We start from the raw sequence: 19,891 nt of genomic DNA, 5'->3' as shown, positions 1-19,891 counted from the left end.
TCCCTAAGAGTGCGCCCTGCCACCCTGTGAAGGAAACTCATTTCGGCCGCTTGTACTTGAGATCTTGTCCTTTTGATCATGACCCAAAGCTCATGACCATAGGTGAGAGTAGGAAGATAGATTGACCGTTAAAGCAAAAGCCTTTCAGCTCAGCTCCTTCTTTACCAAAACGGACCGGTATATCAACCGCATTACTGCTGCCGCTGCACCAATCCGCCTGTCAATCTCACGCTCCATCCTTCCCTCACTCGTGAACAAAACTCAGAGATACTTGAACTTCTCTACCTGGGGTAAGAACTTTCCTCCAACCTGGAGATGACAGACCACCTTTTTCCGGAGGAGCACCATGGCCTCGGACTTGGAGGTGCTGATTCTCATCCCAGCCACGTCACACTTGGCAGCGAACCTGAAGGTTTATGTTTGAAGCAACCCAAGCTCATTCTGAAAACGTAGTCCCGCGGACATTTCTGGAGACAGCGGAATACGAGGGTACGTACGGCTGCGTTTATTTTTTTCAAGCGAACGCTGCGGGGCGGTGTGACGCTGTTCCCTTTCACGCTGGGAGATGACCAGCTAAAACCAGCTTGACCAGCTTAGCCAGGCTGGGAGCCCAGCCAAAACCAGCTATGTCCAGCTTAAACCTGGCTGGTCAAACTGGTTTTAGCTGGATTTAGCTGGTCATTTTCCAGCCTTACCAGCTAAGACCAGGCTGGAAATGGCTGGAAACCAAACTGGAAATGGTCAAAACCCCTCTAAAACCAGCCTGGTCAACCAGCTAAAACCAGCCTAGGCTGGTTTAAGCTGGATTTTTCAGCAGGATGTGTATGAATGTAAGAGTGTATGGGTATTTCCTAGTGCTGGGTTGCAGCTGAAAGGGCATTCACTATGTAAAACATATGCTGCAATAGTTGGTGGTTCATTCTGCAGTGGCATCCCCAGATAAATAAGGGACTAAGCTGAAGGAACATGAATGAACAAATTAATGAACAAACTGAGGTGTGTTGTAGCACAATATTCCCCATAGTTGTTGGAAACTACAGTGTTGGATCTTTTGTTTACACTACTAGAGTTCTGTGTTACCATAGCAACTGTAGTATTACCAAACAGATTAATCCAAATGCTTACCTACAGCATAGTACTCTCCCAAACCACTACGGTAAATTGCTACAGCATTAAAACAAATCAAATAAAACACCATGAGAGGAACAACCCGAGTCATGTACAGTCCAGATGATCACAGAGATGCTTTTCAGCGCAGACCACCCAGCAACAGAACAGCAGCATGTTAATAAATGCCTTAGAAACCCCAAAACAGCAGCCTAGAGACGCATCAGCAAGTTCTCCCTACGCACCAAACTCTAGCTCCATCATTCGAGTGTTAAAGCAGTCCAGAAACGCAGCCTCCGCTTACCTGAGTGATAGTTCACCTGTTTGCTCTGCATGGAGAAGGTTCCCATGACGAGACCCATGATGCCGTCTGCCGATACACACCTGTAGCACGAGACGGAGACTGGAACGAGTGTGTGCACGTGTGTGTGTTGCGATGTGCGTGTGTGCTCTAACATCGCTGATTCCCCTCTCTCTCTCTCTCACATACTCCTCCTTTCTTTATCCTCCTCCATCAATGCATAATATTAATCTTTCTCTCTTTCTGTCCGTCTCTCGTCCTCCCACCCCGAAGACATAATAGAAAGACAGCCAGAAAGAGAGAGAGAGAGAGGGAGAGTTAATGCCAAAAAAGAAAAAGGACGACACATGGGGAATGAGAAAAACCTCGGGAGACAGAAACACTCTGGCAGAGGAATAAAGAGCCAGAGATTCTGGTGTGTGTGTGTGTGTGTGTTTCAGTGTGCGTCGTCATTCATAGGCAAAAGTGAAAATCCGTCTCTCATTTTGTCTTGATTTCACGGCGCTCTACACACAGCTTTTGCAAGTAAACGCAGGTTAAAAAGGGTTATTGTTCAATTCCGAGTGTGCCCTTACACATAGAGTGGGCTTGACAAACTACCTGAAACACTCTCTTTCACCTCTGACACTTCAACCAACACTTACACAAGTTTTGCACCAGACACTTTCTTACAATCACTCAACATCTCTCTCAAAAATAAAGACAGCAAGAGAGAGAGTTAATGTTGAAAAGGAAGAGGACGACAAAGGAAATGAGAAAAACCTCAGGAGACAGACACACTCTGGAAGAGGAATCAAGAGAGACTGTGGTGTGTGTGGGTGTTTCAGTGCATGTCGTCATTCTTTTATATATATATATATATATATATATATATATATATATAAGCAATATCACACGACTAGCAGTGAAATATGGCTGTATATTGGCACTGGTGGGAGGCGTGCGATGGCACGAGTGCCTTACTGCCCACACCAGTGCCAATATGCAGCCATATCGCACTGCTACTCGTGTGATATTGCGTTTATACAACAGTTTGACGGCATAATTGTGTATATAAAAACAAAATCAATCATGGAGAGTCTCAAAAACCCTTTTGTATGAGGAACTACTTTCTTCCGCGTTGGATTCAAATTATAAGCTGACAGTTAAACAGCTGAGCAAGCATCTTTTAAACTTTAGATCTGTAGTGTCTGCTTTTTGCTGGCTGTCTGTGAGCGGAGTAATACACACAGGGTAAAGAGGCTGTAGGAGTTCTTATATTGCAGAATATCGCACTGCTATCAGCCAATCAGATTTGAGAACCAGACAGAACTGTTGTATAAATATATATATGTGTTTGACAGAGATATATAGAGGATATATAAAGTGGCTTTCCCAGAGATGGGTTGCTGCTGGAAGGGCATCCGCTGCGTAAAAACTTGCTGGATAAGTTGCCGGTTCATTCCGCTGTGGCGACCCTGGATTAATAAAGGGACTAAGCCGACAAGAAAATTAATGAATGAATATAAAGGAGCGACATGGTGGCTTAATGGTCACTGGTTCGAGTCGCGGCAGGGTAAGTTGTTATTTCTGTGTAGAGTTTGCATGTTCTCTCTGTGTTGGCGTGGGTTTCCTCCGGGTTCTCTGGTTTCCCCCACAATCCAAACACATGTGCTATATGAGTGTGTGTGTGTGTGTGTGTGTGTGTGTGTGTGTGTGTGTGTGTGTGTGTGTGTGTGTGTGTGTGTGTGTGTGTGAATGAGTGTGTGAGTGTGTAAGGGTGTTTCCCAGTACTGGGTTGCAGCTGGGAGGGCAGGTGATGTATAAAGCATATACTGGAATAGATACCCCTGATGAAAAAGGGACGAAGTCAAAGGAAAATGAATGAATGAATAAGATTATTAAAAATACTATTATAACAATAACTATATTTTGATTAATTTTCATAATAAGATTGTGACTTTTATGTCCGTTTGACAATTTAATTAGCTTTGTACATGTTTATAAAGCACATTTAAAAAAACAGCATAAGTGTGTTGCACATAGGAGTACTAAAGACAGAGACAGAAAAATAAAATGTAAAAAACAAATAAGCACAAGTAATAAAAGCATTGCTAATTTATTTCAGCTTTTATTATTTAAAAAAAGTTGCAATTAGCTGGACTCACACTTGCGCAATTTATCCTGTTCAGTAAAGCTGCATTAAAGGAGACAATATGAACTATAATACTGAAACATAAACGGAGAACTTCAGACATGAAAACGAGGACATCTGTAGGTGTTTTGTAGACTGAATTCCTGCCAGTCTGAAAGTGCAAACCCTTTCACAGAATCAAAAACAAAACTGAAGCATGCACCAGAGCTCATGGTTTATATTTATTTCTAGCCTCAAACAAAACCTCAAATCCAGCCGCTGGTTCCTGCTCCTCAAAAATGCTCTTGGAGCTTGAAAGCATGACGTCGATACTCATACATCAGACATTGAGGCATGTTTTGATATTTTCTGCAACATATATTAAATATGAGCTGTCAGATTGCTCGGTCCAAGAGAATAAGGAAAAACAGTTTCCCTAATAAGAACAAAAATCTCCCTCGTTCATCGAACACAACAACACAGACAGACTGTGAATGAAACCGATAGCTTGTGGTTATTGAATACGCTTTAGAAGAGCCTGTCTGCTTCACACAACTCTGTTCTCTGCATATGCAGTTGAAGACAGAATTATTTGCCCTCCTAAATTATTAACCCCCCCTGCATATTTAATTTATTATTATCAATACATCAATATGTTAGCATCAGTATTTTCTGAAGATGTTGCCACTTCTTATGCTGTGTTCACACCAGACATGTGCGAAGCGGGAACATTTTGGGCTCTATCATACACCCGGCGCAATGCAGTGCAAGGCACAACACGATTGTTGTTTGCTAGTTTCAGCTTAACACAAGAGTCGTTTTGATGTTTTGCACCACAATGTTTACATTGCGAATGCATTTGTGCTCATATGTGCGCCCATAGGCGGTATGGTCTAAAAAAGCAGGCGTGTAAAGGCGCATTGCAGGCGAGTTGCTATTTTGAGGAGCTATAATAGACTGCTCAATTGAACAGATCAAAGCAGGTCTAAAGTCCAGCGCAGAGCGCGTTAGTTGTGCGCCTGGCTTACACACTGCTTAATACACACAGCATTTACAGCAATACGCAAATATCTTTACAAATTTAAAAGAATTAAAGGATTAAAATATTACAAAACATTATTTTCCAGCCTACATAAATATGTATATATTAGCGCTGTCAAAATTAGTGCGTTAACGCATGAGATTCATTTTAAATAATCAACGCATTAAAAAAATTAACGCAATTAACGCAGTTGCAGGTTTTTTTTACTTCCTGTTGTGGTGGACGTGTGTTCAGCATGTAATAAATGTGGATAAGACCAAGGAAGCACTTTTTGAAGGCAAGTTCCAGTATAAAACAATTAGTCGCATCACCAGGCTCTCCAGAGTTTCATGCAATTTCGGGTGTTTCAGTTTTAACTTTCGACTTTTGTTGTAAGTTGATACCGCATGGCGAACAGAAAGAAAATCCTCCGCATTTCGTGACTCGGTGTTCCTTTAAGGTAAGGTTCCTTTTAAGGCTACACGGTAGAATTTGAATAAGAGTATTATCTTAATCATATTAAAATCGGAGTATTGGTGTCTTATGTGAATGTACTCAGAACGTCTGGTGAAGACGCGAGCTGTCAAAGACAGGGCATTACTCTGCCTTTCAGCATGCGCCCTCCAAGTTTAGCGTATTAACGCAATGAAAGCGTATGCTTCGCGTGGTTGTGTCAGAATCCTTGTGAAATACAGTAATACTTTAGGACGCTTAGTTCAAGCAAATTTGATGAACGTGATCATGCGTGTTGAATCTAAGGGGAGTCGCTCCAGTATGGAAGGCCGTTGGGGCCAAAACGTCTGCAGCGCGTTGTGTGTGTGTGTGTGTGTCTGTGTCAGGGGTGGAGTGAGCGACGTATCTGAGTAGGGGCGAGAGGGGTGTGCAATGTATTTAACGACCGGTTTGCGAGAAATTATCATTCATTTGCGGGCATTTGGGAGTCTCTGTGCACTTGCGGGATACTCCTAGTCTTAGCAACTGGATGAATGTAAAGGAGGATTAAGCTAAATTGTTTCTACTCTATAATTAATGTTCTCAACTCACAGCAATAAAACTTTACAATGAGTGCAACAGCTTGTTTTCTATAGTTTATTATTATTATTTTCCATATCTGCAATTCCTGTATTTTGGCATTTTTTTGCAGTCCACTTAGAATCCAACATGGAAATCAATGTTTTCTTTATTGGCATTGATTGTTTTGAAATTTAAATGTCATTAACATGCCTGTGTTTTAATTTCTGTAATAAATATGGCTGTCAAGCCAGGATCTTGATGGTTTATTGTGGTTTATTGTTTATTGTGTTGTTTACATGAAGAAATCTGTTACAAGTTAAACAGAAATTTTATTAAACTATAATATTTTGAATTTAAATATTTTTTGTCTTGCGTTTACATTAATTTTACATTTAAATAGCCAAAATTACAAGTTTTAGTATTTTAATCGCGATACATTTTTTTAAAAAGGTGCGATTAATTAGTTAATTTTTTTAATCAATTGACAGCACTAGTATATATATATATATATATATATATATATATATATATATATATATATATATATATATATATATATATATATATATATATATATATATATATATACATACATACACACACACACACATATATATATATATATATATATATATATATATATATATATATATATATGTGTGTGTGTGTGTGTGTGTGTGTGTGTGTGTGTGTGTGTGTGTATCACCGTCTCCATGCCTTCATCTTATATACAATTTGCTTTTGTATAATGTTATTATTATTAGCAGTATTATTTATTATATCCATATTTATATTTGTTTTATTAAAAACAAGCTTAGATTTGTCCACCTGTCGGGTTTTAGACCATATGGGGCACAGCATGTGTTTTAGGATATAACTCAGTTGTTTGAGCACACTTCGTTATTAATGTTGATTTATTTATTTACTGGAAATTAGAGCTGAATTTAGAAATAGTTTTGAAACAAATCTTTGCGCTTAACAAACGAAATTAATTATTTATAGGCTAATGGATGTCTGTGCGTAAAGGTTTCCCTATCCAAGAGAGTGAAAGTGAAAGTAGATTATGAGGAGGCTCTTCTCTCATTCTAGCGCTGCAGATGCTGTGTTTAACTGTTTTCTCGCTGGTGAAGTGTTCAGTTTTTCCTTCTTCCAGAAGAAGAAGAGGAGAGAAACAGCTTCATGATTGTGTGATCATCTGTCGGACACGAGCTACAGTATGAACATCATCTGGACTGATTTTATGCCCTATGATATATATTTAATATAAGCTGAAATATTGATATTTTGGAAATTAAAGTTTCAGAGGGACACCGTCTGTCCTGAGGGCTGCTGTGTGTGTGTGTGTGTGTGTGTGTGTGTGTGTGTGTGTGTGTGTGTGTGTGAGAATCACACTGGGCTGAATCCACCATTCAAACCTCACAAAAACACAATATTTACACAAAAAAACACCTACAAAACACAGAATCAGGGCACTAAATCTAAATCCTGTTCTCTTCATGAACTGTTATAGGCAGAGCATTAAACATGTCTATCGAACACGTTATACAAAATAACTTTTTGGGGTGGGGGGGGGGATTATCATAGACTCGACTCTTACAAATTGCTCTTTTAACTCAATTAAAAACATGCAACGATATAGGCACAAGCAACAAATACCTCTCGCACCCTTCTGATCGATTGATTGACACTATTGGACTACAGTATATTGCTTTATTTGTCTAAGCCCATGTATAACAACAGGTTTTCCTGTTTAACTTAATCTGGGTGCTTTGGTGGTGGGGGGGGTGTACGGTTGTGAATTGTGTTGGATATTTCACACTGGATGAAAGATCATCATCTTCAGCTGAACCTCGCAAAAACGGAAATGCTTGTAGTTTCTGCCAACCCGACTCTACACCATAACTTTTCAATCCAGATGGATGGGGCAACCATTACTGCATCCAAAATGGTGAAAAGCCTTGGAGTAACGATTGATGACCAACTAAACTTCTCTGACCACATTTCTAGAACTGCTCGATCGTGCAGATTCACACTCTATAACATCAGAAAGATCCGACCCTTCCTATCTGAACATGCAGCTCAACTCCTTGTTCAAGCTCTTGTTCTCTCCAAACTGGATTACTGCAACTCTCTACTAGCTGGGCTTCCAGCTAACTCTATCAAGCCTCTTTAACTGCTTTAGAATGCAGCAGCATGAGTGGTCTTCAATGAACCTAAACGAGCACATGTCACTCCGCTGCTCATCCGTTTGCACTGGCTGCCAGTTGCTGCTCGCATCAAATTCAAAGCTCTGATGTTTGCCTACAAAGTGACTTCTGGCTTTGCTCCTTCTTATCTGATCTCACTTCTGCAGATGTATGTGCCCTCCAGAAACTTGCGTTCTGTGAATGAACGTCGCCTCGTGGTTCCATCCCAAAGAGGGAAGAAATCACTTTCGCGAACGCTCACGCTCAATCTGCCCAGTTGGTGGAATGAACTCCCTAACTGCATCAGAACAGCAGAGTCACTCGCTACTTTCAAGAAACGACTAAACTCAACTATTTAGTCTCCACTACACTTCCTAATCTGCAATTGCCTCTTTGAATATCACACTAACTGTACAAAAAAAATAAAATAAAATACTAATACTACTAATACTTCCCTTCTTAGACTTTACAGACCTGAAACTTGCCTATAGCACTTATTCATTGTTGCTCTTAGTTGTGTGAATTGCTTCCTTGTCCTCATTTGTAAGTCGCTTTGGATAAAAGCGTCTGCTAAATGACTAAATGTAAATGTAAATGTAAATTATGGGAGCTTGACATCTGCTCTGTCAACTTTTAATGTTAAAAATTCAACTCTAGAGGTTAACAAAGAGACTTTTGTTGACATTTATTTTGAAAAGTACAACAAAGCGTACCCCAAAAATGACTGAAGTCATGTCCATGTTTTGCACGACACGTCGATATATTGATTATTGTGACAGCTCTAGTCATCTGCAATAAAACTTTACAATTTTACATTTTGCAAAAATATAGGCTGAGGAACGCATTTCTAATGAGCCTGCAATGTAAAATGAAATATATCCGTAAATAAGCAGTTTTCAGTATTCTGTGACTCGTGTTTTTATTTTCCCATGTTTATTTCTGCTTTTAAATTGCATAATGGGACCTTGAAAAGTTTAGAAAAGTGACTTTTATGAACATGTCTATTAGTTATAAATGATCTTTCATCTGAGCTGGTGTTGTATATTACGCTACAAACACCTTGTAATAAACTGCCAGCACATTGTCTGCTATTTTACACACTTATTTCTCTATTTCTTCAACATTACGTTAGTTCAAATGACTAAAAATGTCAATAAAAGTCACGTTGTTAAACTGAAGAGTTTAATTTTCAACATCAGAAGTGGACAAAGCAGAGATCAACATCCCATAATGCAATTCACAACCGCAAATAAGCACTTGCGGATCACGGAAACTGTTAACAGATATTTTTTTTACTACAGTATAAGAAAAACAAATACTAAAGAAGTCAGAATATTTCAGAATATCCTCATCAGAAAGGAAATAAAAGGTGAATAACAGAAGCACTATTGTGAGGTGTTTTGATGGCTGACAGACTGGGAAGACTACACCGAGCTCCCCTGCGAGACAAATGTGACCCCTCCCTGACAGCAAACTTTAATTAATCACATTAACGATGACAAATTACCGTTTCATTTTCAAAGACAAGCACTCCCTGCGGGCTGAGATATAACCATGTTCAACAGCCTTTTAAATCAGAGCCATAGGAATACTAATATCCTCCCATCTCATCAGAAACATGCCTATGGATGCTGATTGAAAATGTTAATATTTAATAATTGGGCCTCTCAGTGGCCGTGTATAGAATCTGCATGCTAACTCTAACACTAAAACAGGCCACACGACTAATTAATTCTCATAATTTCTCCAGCTGTTGGATAAAAATAAGTGTAAACAATAAAATAATAACTTTTTAGTCAATGAAATGTAACATTTGAGAACTCACTATCAAGAAAACAGGCTAAAATGAGATGTGGTAAAGGGCTGGGGAACAAAATAAGTTAATTGTAAGTGCATATAAATGAGTAAATATTTTAATGACTATTACGAAATGCATTTTGCTTGAAGAATTGTTTGATTTTCCGCTCTCAAAATAAATAAAAATCACATCAAATCAGCCCATGTGAACAGGAAGAGGAAAAGTCTCTTAATGAAAATGTCTCGTCAAACAGATGTCAGGTTTAATTGCCCTGTCATTGAAAAATAAAGATGTACTCCTTGTGTTTACATGGACGTTACAGTCGAACACGCAGTACAAATGAATTCAAGCACAACACTGACACCCCGCGGCCGACTCAGGCATTACAGCTGAAAGTAAAATCAATATCACTTCAAATTTAGCAATCTACCCATCTAAACAACAGCAACACAACCTCAATTTATATGTAGACACAAAAAATAAAAGCTCTTTAATTTGTACTTATGTCTCATAGCTGTTATATATAAGATATATATAATCACTTATGATCGACGCACCTGGCGATAAATTAAGGTATTAAATGAAATAAAGCACGTACTTACAGAAGATGTGGTGGATTTGGTACATTTTAAGTCGTAATCTACTTGAGAAATCTTTTTTGTTTTTGTTTGGCTTCTGCCAGATTTAAGTAGGCCTAATTCTGGAGTAACTATCCGCCACAGGTAGTTAATGCGTGACAGGAGGTCTAATAGTTGTCTGTGATTGGTCAGTAGATTAATCTTTTAAATAAAAATGTAAAAGTTATTTATTTTGGTTTCAAAATTCCTTATGTTATTTTTCAGGTATAAATTGTTGTTTCAACCGAATTTAATTATCTTAAAAATGCGTTAAAACAATTTGTCACGTGACACCTGTTCACTTTCTCATCGCTTGTCAAAATGCACCAATCAACTAAAGCTCTTGATTATAAATCTTATGTTTTTGTAAATAAATAATGTCACTAAACACTACAAAAGTGGTAAGCGGTAATTTAACTTGACATTATTTAAAAAGATATAAAAATTAATTAAACTATATCAAATTTTAACTTTAAATGATGAGATATTACAATATTAATAAACCGAATGTTAGTAAAATAATGTAATTATATATATATATATATATATATATATATATATATATATATATATATATATATATATATATATATATTTATATATATATATATATATATATATATATATATATATATATATATATATATGAATTATTACATAATTTTAATAACATTCGCTTATATAATGTATATATTTAATGTATATATTTATATATATATATATATATATATATATATATATATATATATATATATATATATATATATATATATATATATATATAAATTTTTTTTTTCACTAATTTTTCATTGAACATAATTTTGGGTAAATTATTACTAGTTATCCATTTTATGATGGATGGATAGGCTGAGAGACAGACAGATAGGTAGATAGATAGACAGGCAGACAGACAGACTATTGACCTAAAGGAAAGTCCTAGTTGTATTTACAGTAATACAGTAGTGTTATGTCACCATGTGTCCGCTAGGTGGCGGCACAAACCAGAAAGATTCTGGCCTCTGAGCGCAATCTGCATCCTGCTGTGTTTACAGGCAACCAAAGCGAGTTCAAGCTGCGAGTTTAAAGGTAAGATAATAGAGTGTAAGTAATGCATGATTACAGGCTTTCCCACTGACTGCTCGAGCACACTTCTTAAAAAGCAGATCAGCGAGCTTATGGGGAGAGCGTATGGGGTTAGATTTACGGCACAATTACGTTTTGAGCATGGGAAACGGGTTGCTGTATGCGTGTTAACAATTATGTGAGCAAAAGGTCATGTTTAAAGCATGCAAAATGGCTTGTTGCTCGGGCATTAACAATTTTGCATGCAAAAGATCATGTTTTAAGCATGAAAGTGGCTTTTTGCACGCTCAAAACCTGATCTTGTGTGCATGCAACAAGTCATTGTGCATAATGTTTTGCACTCAGAATTGTGGTAAAGTCTAGATGGGATACAGCTGCAGATACTTACATCAGTATAGCATAGTTGTTGTGACTGTACAACAATAATTAACATTTTTACATCACTGTGAGGGTTGGGTTTAGGGTTGGTGTAGTGGTAGACGTCAATAAAATACAAGTGAATTGTTAATAAATAGGATTAAATATAAATATTTCTCATTATAACTACTTTTTTTACATTACTGTGATGATTAGTGTAGGGCCAGACGTTAATAACATGCAATTTAATGGTTTATTTAATAAATAATATAAATAATTTCCATTTTAATTACTGTTTTGCATGTTGGGTTTAGGGGTAGACGTTAATAAAATAAAATTGAATGGGTAATTTAATAAATATTATAAATAATTTCCATTTTAATTACTGTTTTACGTGTTGGGTTTAGGGTATGATGTTAATAAAATACAATTTAATATTTAATTTAATAAATATTATAAATAATTTCCATTTTAATTACTATTTTGCATGTTGGGTTTAGGGGTAGACGTTAATAAAATACAATTTAATGGCTAATTTAATAAATAATATAAAAAATTTCCATTTTTATTTCCATTTTAAATGTTGGGTTTAGGGGTAGACCTTGATAAAGTACAATTTAATGTGTAATTTAATAAATAAAATAAATAATTTTAATTTTTATTTCAGTTTTACATGTTGGGTTTAGGGGTAGACGTTAATAAAATACCATTTAATGTGTAATTTAATAAATAATATAAATAATTTTAATTTTTTTTTTCAGTTTTACATGTTGGGTTTAGGATATGATGTTAATAAAATACAATTTAATGGCTAATTTAATAAATAATATAAATAATTTCCATTTTTATTTCTGTTTTTAATGTTGGGTTTAGGGGTAGACGTTAATAAAATACAATTTACTGGGTAATTTAATAAATAATATAAATAATTCCTGTAAGCTTCCGGACGCAGCTGTATCCCTTCTAGCAACAACCCAGAATTGTGTGGCAAATGTAACCCCATATAGAGCGCGCTTCATCACACAGGAAAACTGTGCGCGCGGCCGCGGAGAATCAATGCCACGCTTCAGAGAGGCTGAAATTGAACAGTCAAACGGTAAAAGTGAATGTTTTACGGCGCAGCGATGGAGGAACAGGTGGAAACGAGGAGCAGAGAGCCTCTTCGTGCTGCAGGGGAGGAACATGCAGGGTGGAGATTCATTAAAAGCAGCAGGAGAGCTGAATCCAGCCACAGACATGAGGAGATGCAGGAGCTTCTGCGTCCTTCAGTCATACAGAGTTCAGCAAAACCTGTTTGTAGAGCACACCTGCCAACACTCCTGCTTTAAATGATAATAATGAAAACTACACAATGATAAGAAATTAATTAAGTTTTTCAATATTACTATTCATTGTATATGTTAAAATTCATTGTGAGCCGATTACTCCAATAGTTTTGACAAAAGCAGATATGTCCACGTTTAAAACAAAACTGTTTAGCTGCTGGAGCTCACATACACACACACACACACACACACACACACACACACACACACACACACACACACACACACACACACACACACACACACACACACACACACACACACACACACATAACATATTACTGGTTCTTTTTAATCCATTATTGATCACTTTACGTCAGCTTTAAAACCCCTTCAGACCTATAACTCCCCTCAGCGTCTTTTCGAAGTGACAAGAAGCTGTTTTACTCCTGATTACTGCATCTCTAATATGGATTTATCAACAAAGCATTAAACAAAGTGACTTTTATTGACGTTTTAGGAGCTTTGAACCAATATATTGTTGAAGAAGTATATATAAAGTCTGTAAAACAGCAGAAAAGGTACTTGCAGTTTATTTTTTGGTTTTGTTCTCGTAATTTACAACACCAGCCCAGTCAATAGATCATTCAAACTATTATAAATGACAATTGAAGACACTTCCTCAAACATTTCAACATCAAAATTGGTTCATCAAGCTCCATTAATGCAATTCACAAGCATAAACAAAACAAACTTAATTTGTGAATATTTTTACAGTGTAATATACATACATGAAGTGTTATGCTGTTAACAATTTCCCATAGAATCACCATTAGCTTACTGTAAATCAATTACAGAAAAATACTGTATTGTCATCTTGCTCTATATGTATTGTCAGTATCGTATATCCATACAGTAAAATATACAGTAATTTTAACAATGCAACTTTAAAATATAACAGTGATAGAATTATAACAGTAATATACAGCTCGCATTACCAACACAGGCTTATTTTAAAAATGTACCCCTGTCTACATTTCTGAAGAGCGCGAATTATGTAGCCAGAAGTACATTTGGCTGCATTCCATTTTTACGAACGAGACGTGGTGGGATGATCCCGCCGACCAACCCAGGCTCATTCTGAATACATACACCTATAGTATTTACATTTCTGGAGAGTTCCAAATATGTCGCAGGAGGTACGTTTTTCTGTTTTTGTTTTCTTGAAGGCTGCTGTGTACGCTTTTTCAGATCTCAAAGCTCTCTTACGAGTGCAATTCATGCCTGCTGTTCTCAATTAAATCCACCAGAGGCCACTGTTGAATGACTGATCGACTGACCCACCCTCCTTCTTCCCTAAACCCAGCCAATAGTGTTTTCAAAAGCACCGATTGACTTGCCGACCCACTTCCTTAACCCCAACCGACAGTGTTTTCAGAAGCAATCTAAAAAAGAAAACCCCTACTATTATTCTTACCACATTTTCACTTTACTTCATTTTATTTTTTGACTTTTGTTTTTGTCTTATCCGCTTTCTGGAACCGTCTCGAACCCTGTCGTCATGGTCAACTCCTCTCTGTGCCTCAAGTCCACCGACGTGCAAGGCGAGCCACTGGACAAACTGGTAACAGCCGTCCACGCTGAGGTAAGCGGTTAGCTGATAAGCGCAAAAAAGAATGGCATCATACCACTGCCTTTCGTTTGTTTTAAAAACAAAATGCAGCCATACGTACTTCTGGATACATAATTCATGATCTCCAGAAATGTATACAGGGCTACGTTTTCAGAATGAGCCTATGTTGCCACTGATCCCTTCTATTTCTTTTTGTACTACCAGCTGACCACTTACCACCATGTGGATGTATTTTTTGTTATTACCAGTTTGTCCAGTGGCTCGCCAGGTATGTCGGTGGACTTGAGATGCAGAGAGGAGTTGACTGATGACAGGGTTCAAGTGTGGAGAAGAACAGTTCTAGAAAGCAGGTAAAACTAAAAAAAAAGGTGAAAAATAAAATAAAGTAAATAACAGGATGAGAACGTGGTGGAAATCAGGAGAGTGCTTTTCTTTTTCTGGCTTGCTTTTGAAAACACTATTGGTTAAATGTAGGTAAGGCGGTGGGCGGGTCAATCGGTGCTTTTTAAAACACTATCGGTTGGGCTTAGGAAAAGCGGTAAGCGGGTCAATCTGTGCTTTTAAAAAACACTATCAGCTGGGTTTAAGGAAGGTGGTGGGCGGGTCAATCGGTGCTTTTGAAAACACTATCGGTTGGGTTTTAGGGAAAGCGGAGGGTGGGTCAATCTGTTCTTTTGAAAACACTATCGGTTGGGCTTAGGAAAAGCGGTAGGTGGGTCAATCAGTGCTTCTGAGTACACTATCCCGTTGGGTTTAGGAAAGGGAGTGATCGAGTCAATCAGTGCTTTTAAAACACTGTCGATTGAGAGTAGGGAGGGCAATGGGTGGGTCAATCTGTTCTTTTGAAAACACTATCGGTTGGGTTTTGGGAAAGCGGTTGGCGAGTCTATCTGTGTTTTTGGAAAACACTATCGGTTGGGTTTGCGGAAGGGGGGTGGGCAGGTCAATCGGTGCTTTTGAAAACACTATCGGTTGGGCTTAGGAAAAGCGGTAAGCGGGTCAATCTGTGCTTTTGAAAACACTATCGATTGGGCTTAGGAAAAGCGGTGGGCGGGTCAATCGGTGCTTTTGAAAACACTATCAGTTGGGTTTAGGGAAGGGAGTGATCGAGTCAATCAGTTCTTTTAAAACACTGTCGATTGAGAGTAGGGAGGGCAATGGGTGGGTCAATCTGTTCTTTTGAAAACACTATCGGTTGGGTTTTGGGAAAGCGGTTGGCGAGTCTATCTGTGTTTTTGGAAAACACTATCGGTTGGGTTTGCGGAAGGGGGGTGGGCAGGTCAATCGGTGCTTTTGAAAACACTATCGGTTGGGCTTAGGAAAAGCGGTAAGCGGGTCAATCTGTGCTTTTGAAAACACTATTGGTTGAGTGTAGGTAAGGCGGTGGGCGGGTCAATCGGTGCTTTTGAAAACACTATCAGTTGGGTTTAGGGAAGGGAGTGATCGAGTCAATCAGTTCTTTTAAAACACTGTCGATTGAGAGTAGGGAGGGCAATGGGTGGGTCAATCTGTTCTTTTGAAAACACTATCGGTTGGGTTTTGGGAAAGCGGTTGGCGAGTTAATCGGTGTTTTTGGAAAACACTATCGGTTGGGTTTGCGCAAGGGGGTGGGCAGGTCAATCGGTGCTTTTGAAAACACTATCGGTTGGGCTTAGGAAAAGCGGTAAGCGGGTCAATCTGTGCTTTTGAAAACCCTATTGGTTGAGTGTAGGTAAGGCGGTGGGCGGGTCAATCGGTGCTTTTGAAAACACTATCGGTTGGGTTTAGGGAAGGGAGTGATCGAGTCAATCAGTTCTTTTAAAACACTGTCGATTGAGAGTAGGGAGGGCAATGGGTGGGTCAATCTGTTCTTTTGAAAACACTATCAGTTGGGTTTAGGAAAAGCGGTTGGCGAGTCAATCGGTGCTTTTGGAAAACACTATCGGTTGGGTTTGCGGAAGGGGGGTGGGCAGGTCAATCGGTGCTTTTGAAAACACTATCGGTTGGGTTTAGGGAAGGCGGTGGGAGCGTTAATCTGTGCTTTTGAAAACACTATTGGTTGGCTTTAGGGAATGCGGTGATCGGGTCAGTCTGTGCTTTTGAAAACACTTGTGGTTGAGGGGATTGGTTAGTTGGGGGGTTAATCAGTCAGCAGCGGCCTCTGGTGGATTTACGTGAGAACAGCAGGTGTGAATGTCACTCGCAAGAGAAATTTAAGATCTGAAAAAGCTTACACAGCGGCCTCTAGTGGATTCACGAAAACAAAAACTGCAAAAGCGTACCTCCTGAGACATATTTTGCGCTCTCAAGAAATGTAAATAGGGGTACGTATCAATAATGAGCCTGGGTAGTGCACTACAGTTAAATACTCATTTACAAAATTCATTAACAGTGTGCATGCATAAAAAAACAAACAGTGAAGCAGCTTTGTGAGGTTTTTTTGTGTGGCTTTGACCTTTTCCATGGTACATCTATTTCAATATGTTTGCATTCTATAAATAAAGGATACACACACACACACACACACACACACACACACAGCTGTTGGCTGCGTCTGGATGAAATCTGCCCAGGACAGGATATCTCCTGAGGTTAGTGCACTTAAAAAGAAACAACGCAAATACAACTTCACACATTCCACGCCAGGAAGAGAAATCACACCACAAACACACACACACACACAGACGCGTTCAATGTAAAAGCCAGAGGCGTGATGTGAGTGTGTTCCCTGCGGGGACTCAAAAATGGACATAAAACACACACACACACACACACACACACACTGAACTGTGTCTCTGCTTTGGCTCAGGGCTCTACAGGGAGATCTGTGCAGCATCTGAATCTGAGGAAATCACATTACTCCAGAGTCATTGAGCGTAAGCGTGTGTGTGTGTGTGTGTTTCAATGTGTGTGCCTATGCTTGTGTCTGTGTGTCACTATGTGTGTGTGTCTTTATGTTCAGTGCTGCACTTCTGGCCTCAAGCCACACAAATACATTCTGCATTGTATACAATCTCGAAGGTGGAGAATGAGAACTGCTTAGTGAACATATGTACAGTATATTGATGCATACGTTCGGGAAACTGCTCACGTGTCTTTTTTGAAGGTTTTCCCTGCAGGTTTACAGTGAAAACAGCAATTGTGCATGCTAGAAACAGCTTTAAAAGAGTTTAAGAAGCTCAATAAAGTCTTAAAAGGGTTGAGATGAAATATGCAAATGAAGATCGGAGCTATTTGCATTAATTATTTAGCTTATACTTGTGCTGGGTGACAGTTATTGACTCAGATGCATCTATTTTAAGTTTTGGTAACACTTTGGGTCACAATTCATGCTATTAACAACCCATTAACTAACATTACTAGCTTACTAATTGGCTGATTATTAAAAGTTAGTAAGGTAGTAGTTGGGTTTAGGTGTTAGGTAGGATTAGGGATGCAGAATAAGATCATACTTAAGTACTAATAAACAGCTAATAAACCAGTGGTAAGTGGTGAGAGTTGTGAACTAATCTAAAGTGTTACCAAAATGTACAGTATAAAAAGCATTACGTCTATGGGAAGTCCCCATAAATATAGCTTTGCAAGTGTGTGTGTGTGCGTGTGTACAGTATTGTACGTTGTGTATTTTGTATCTGCAGTTGTAATTTGCAATAAAATCAGATGGTAAATCAAGGCAGTAAAATAAACACACGTTCAAGAGCACATCCAATGTGCGATGGCTCCCATAGGTGTTTGTTCACACATAAAACACAAAGTCTGCTCAAGTAAACAACACCATTACCTCTATTTCTCCCCCTTGACACACGGCTCACACACACACATAAATACAGCCGTTCTTCCCCACTACTGTACTGCACTGTAAATATGAAATCACACACACGTGGAGAGAGAATCACCTCATATTGTGCTCATCAGAGAACTGCAGATTATAATTCAAAAGCCTTTCATTTTTAATGAAGAAAACCAAGAGGAGCTTTTTTGGAAAGCTTATTTTGCTATTAAATGTACTATTTTCTTATGTTTTTCAGTGAGTTGCTTGTTCTTTATTAAAGATGTGGAGAGATTCAGACAGAATTGACTTGTGTGAGCATATATGAGGACTGGAAAGTGGATAAAACCTATTTTAACCAGCCTGACCTCATGAGGAAACAAGTTTTTTTCAGTTTTGTCAGTTTAGTGGCTAATTCGTACGAGTTGAGTACGATTTTAAAAAGGAAGCGTGGCACCTAACCCCACTCCTAACCCCCACCGTCAGTTGGTGATGAGCAAATCGTACTAAATTGTACAAATTAGATCGTACCAATTCATACGAATTAGCCACTAAATCAAAAAGTTACTGATTGCCTTGAGATTGCGCTGATTGTAACAGTCTATGTTACCTTAGATTCATTGCCATATTGAAAGGTATTCGACTTCATGCTTTATTTGTTTATTCGATTTCCTTCGGTTTAGTCTCTACTTTAGAGGTCGCCACAGCTGAATGAACCACCAACTATTCCAGCATATGTTTAACCAACCCCGGCTCATTCTGAAAACGTAGTCCCGTGGACGTTTTTGAAGACCGCGAAATACGTCCCGGGAGGTGCGCATTTTTGCAGTTTTTGTTTTCGTGAATCCACAGGCTTTTTCATATGTCAAATGTCTCTCGCGAGTGCTGTTTGCGCCCGGGCTGTTCTCACGTAAACCCACCAGAGGCCACTGTTGACCGACTGTCCGTCTGACTGACTGAATGATTGACTGGGCGACGGGCCAATCGACTGACCCACTTACTTCCCTAAACCCAACCAACGATTTACTAGAAAAATAAAAGCCTTGTCTGACTTTTACCAGGTTTTCGGATTTCACCACATTCTCACCATGTTGTTCACTCGTTCATTTTATTTTTTGGATTTTGTTTTTGTCTTGCCTGATTTCAGGAACCGCTCTTCCCCGGACTCGAACGCAGTTGATGTCGCCGTTATCAACTCCTCTATGTGTCTCAAGTCTGTCGACGTACACGACAAGCTAACTGGACAAACTGGTTGCAGCGGGAAAGCCCTCTACACGAGGTAAGCAGTCAGCCGGTAAGGGCGAAAAGGAACGGCGTTCGCTTAAAAAATTAAATGCAGCCATACATACCTCTGGCTACATAATTTGCAGTTTAGAAACGTCCACGGGACTACATTTTCAGAATGAGTCTGTGTTGTGTTTTACACAGTGGATGTAAAACACATGGATAGCGCATGTGTTTGGACAGAAATGCCAACTGGCCCAGCCTGGACTCAAACTAGCAACCTTCTTGCTGTGAGGCCACATCGCTAACGACTGAGTTACCAAGCCGCCGACTTCCTGCTTTAATTAATGCAATTAATTCAACTACAATTTTCATTCAAATCTAAGTGATTAACCATACAACTAGCCAACATTTATTACATTAA

General features: G+C 38.7%; 2 protein-coding genes across 9 annotated transcripts in view; one reads left to right on the top strand and one right to left on the bottom strand.

Annotated features, from left to right (window-relative positions):
* kcnip1a (Kv channel interacting protein 1 a) overlaps window positions 1-19,891 on the bottom strand; it is a 58,903-nt gene that overhangs the window by 38,313 nt on the left and 699 nt on the right. Inside the window, exon 1 of one of the 2 annotated variants that reach the window (XM_087281212.1) lies at window positions 1,412-1,645. The exons of the other annotated variant lie outside the window; for it this stretch is intronic. Coding sequence (XP_087137338.1) covers window positions 1,412-1,565 — 154 coding nt within the window. The 5' untranslated portion in view covers window positions 1,566-1,645. Of the gene's footprint in view, window positions 1-1,411; window positions 1,646-19,891 lie in introns of those variants that run through there. 2 annotated transcript variants of the gene reach the window in all.
* The window catches only part of pmt (phosphoethanolamine methyltransferase), a 55,554-nt gene continuing 46,832 nt past the window's right edge, over window positions 11,170-19,891 (top strand). For 2 of the 7 annotated variants that reach the window (XM_087280869.1, XM_087280870.1), the window contains exons 1-3: window positions 16,996-17,065; window positions 17,284-17,350; window positions 19,391-19,522. The gene's annotated coding sequence lies outside the window, so the exon portion shown is untranslated. Of the gene's footprint in view, window positions 11,244-16,995; window positions 17,066-17,150; window positions 17,190-17,249; window positions 17,351-19,390; window positions 19,523-19,891 lie in introns of those variants that run through there. The other 5 variants (XM_087280872.1, XM_087280867.1, XM_087280866.1 and 2 more) reach the window with 3 other exon arrangements.

The sequence above is a fragment of the Danio rerio genome, chromosome 14 (genome assembly GCF_052040795.2).
Source record: "Danio rerio strain M-AB ecotype USA chromosome 14, GRCz13ab, whole genome shotgun sequence".
Classification (NCBI taxonomy): domain Eukaryota; kingdom Metazoa; phylum Chordata; class Actinopteri; order Cypriniformes; family Danionidae; genus Danio; species Danio rerio.
This window is presented reverse-complemented; position numbering and strand designations above follow the sequence as displayed.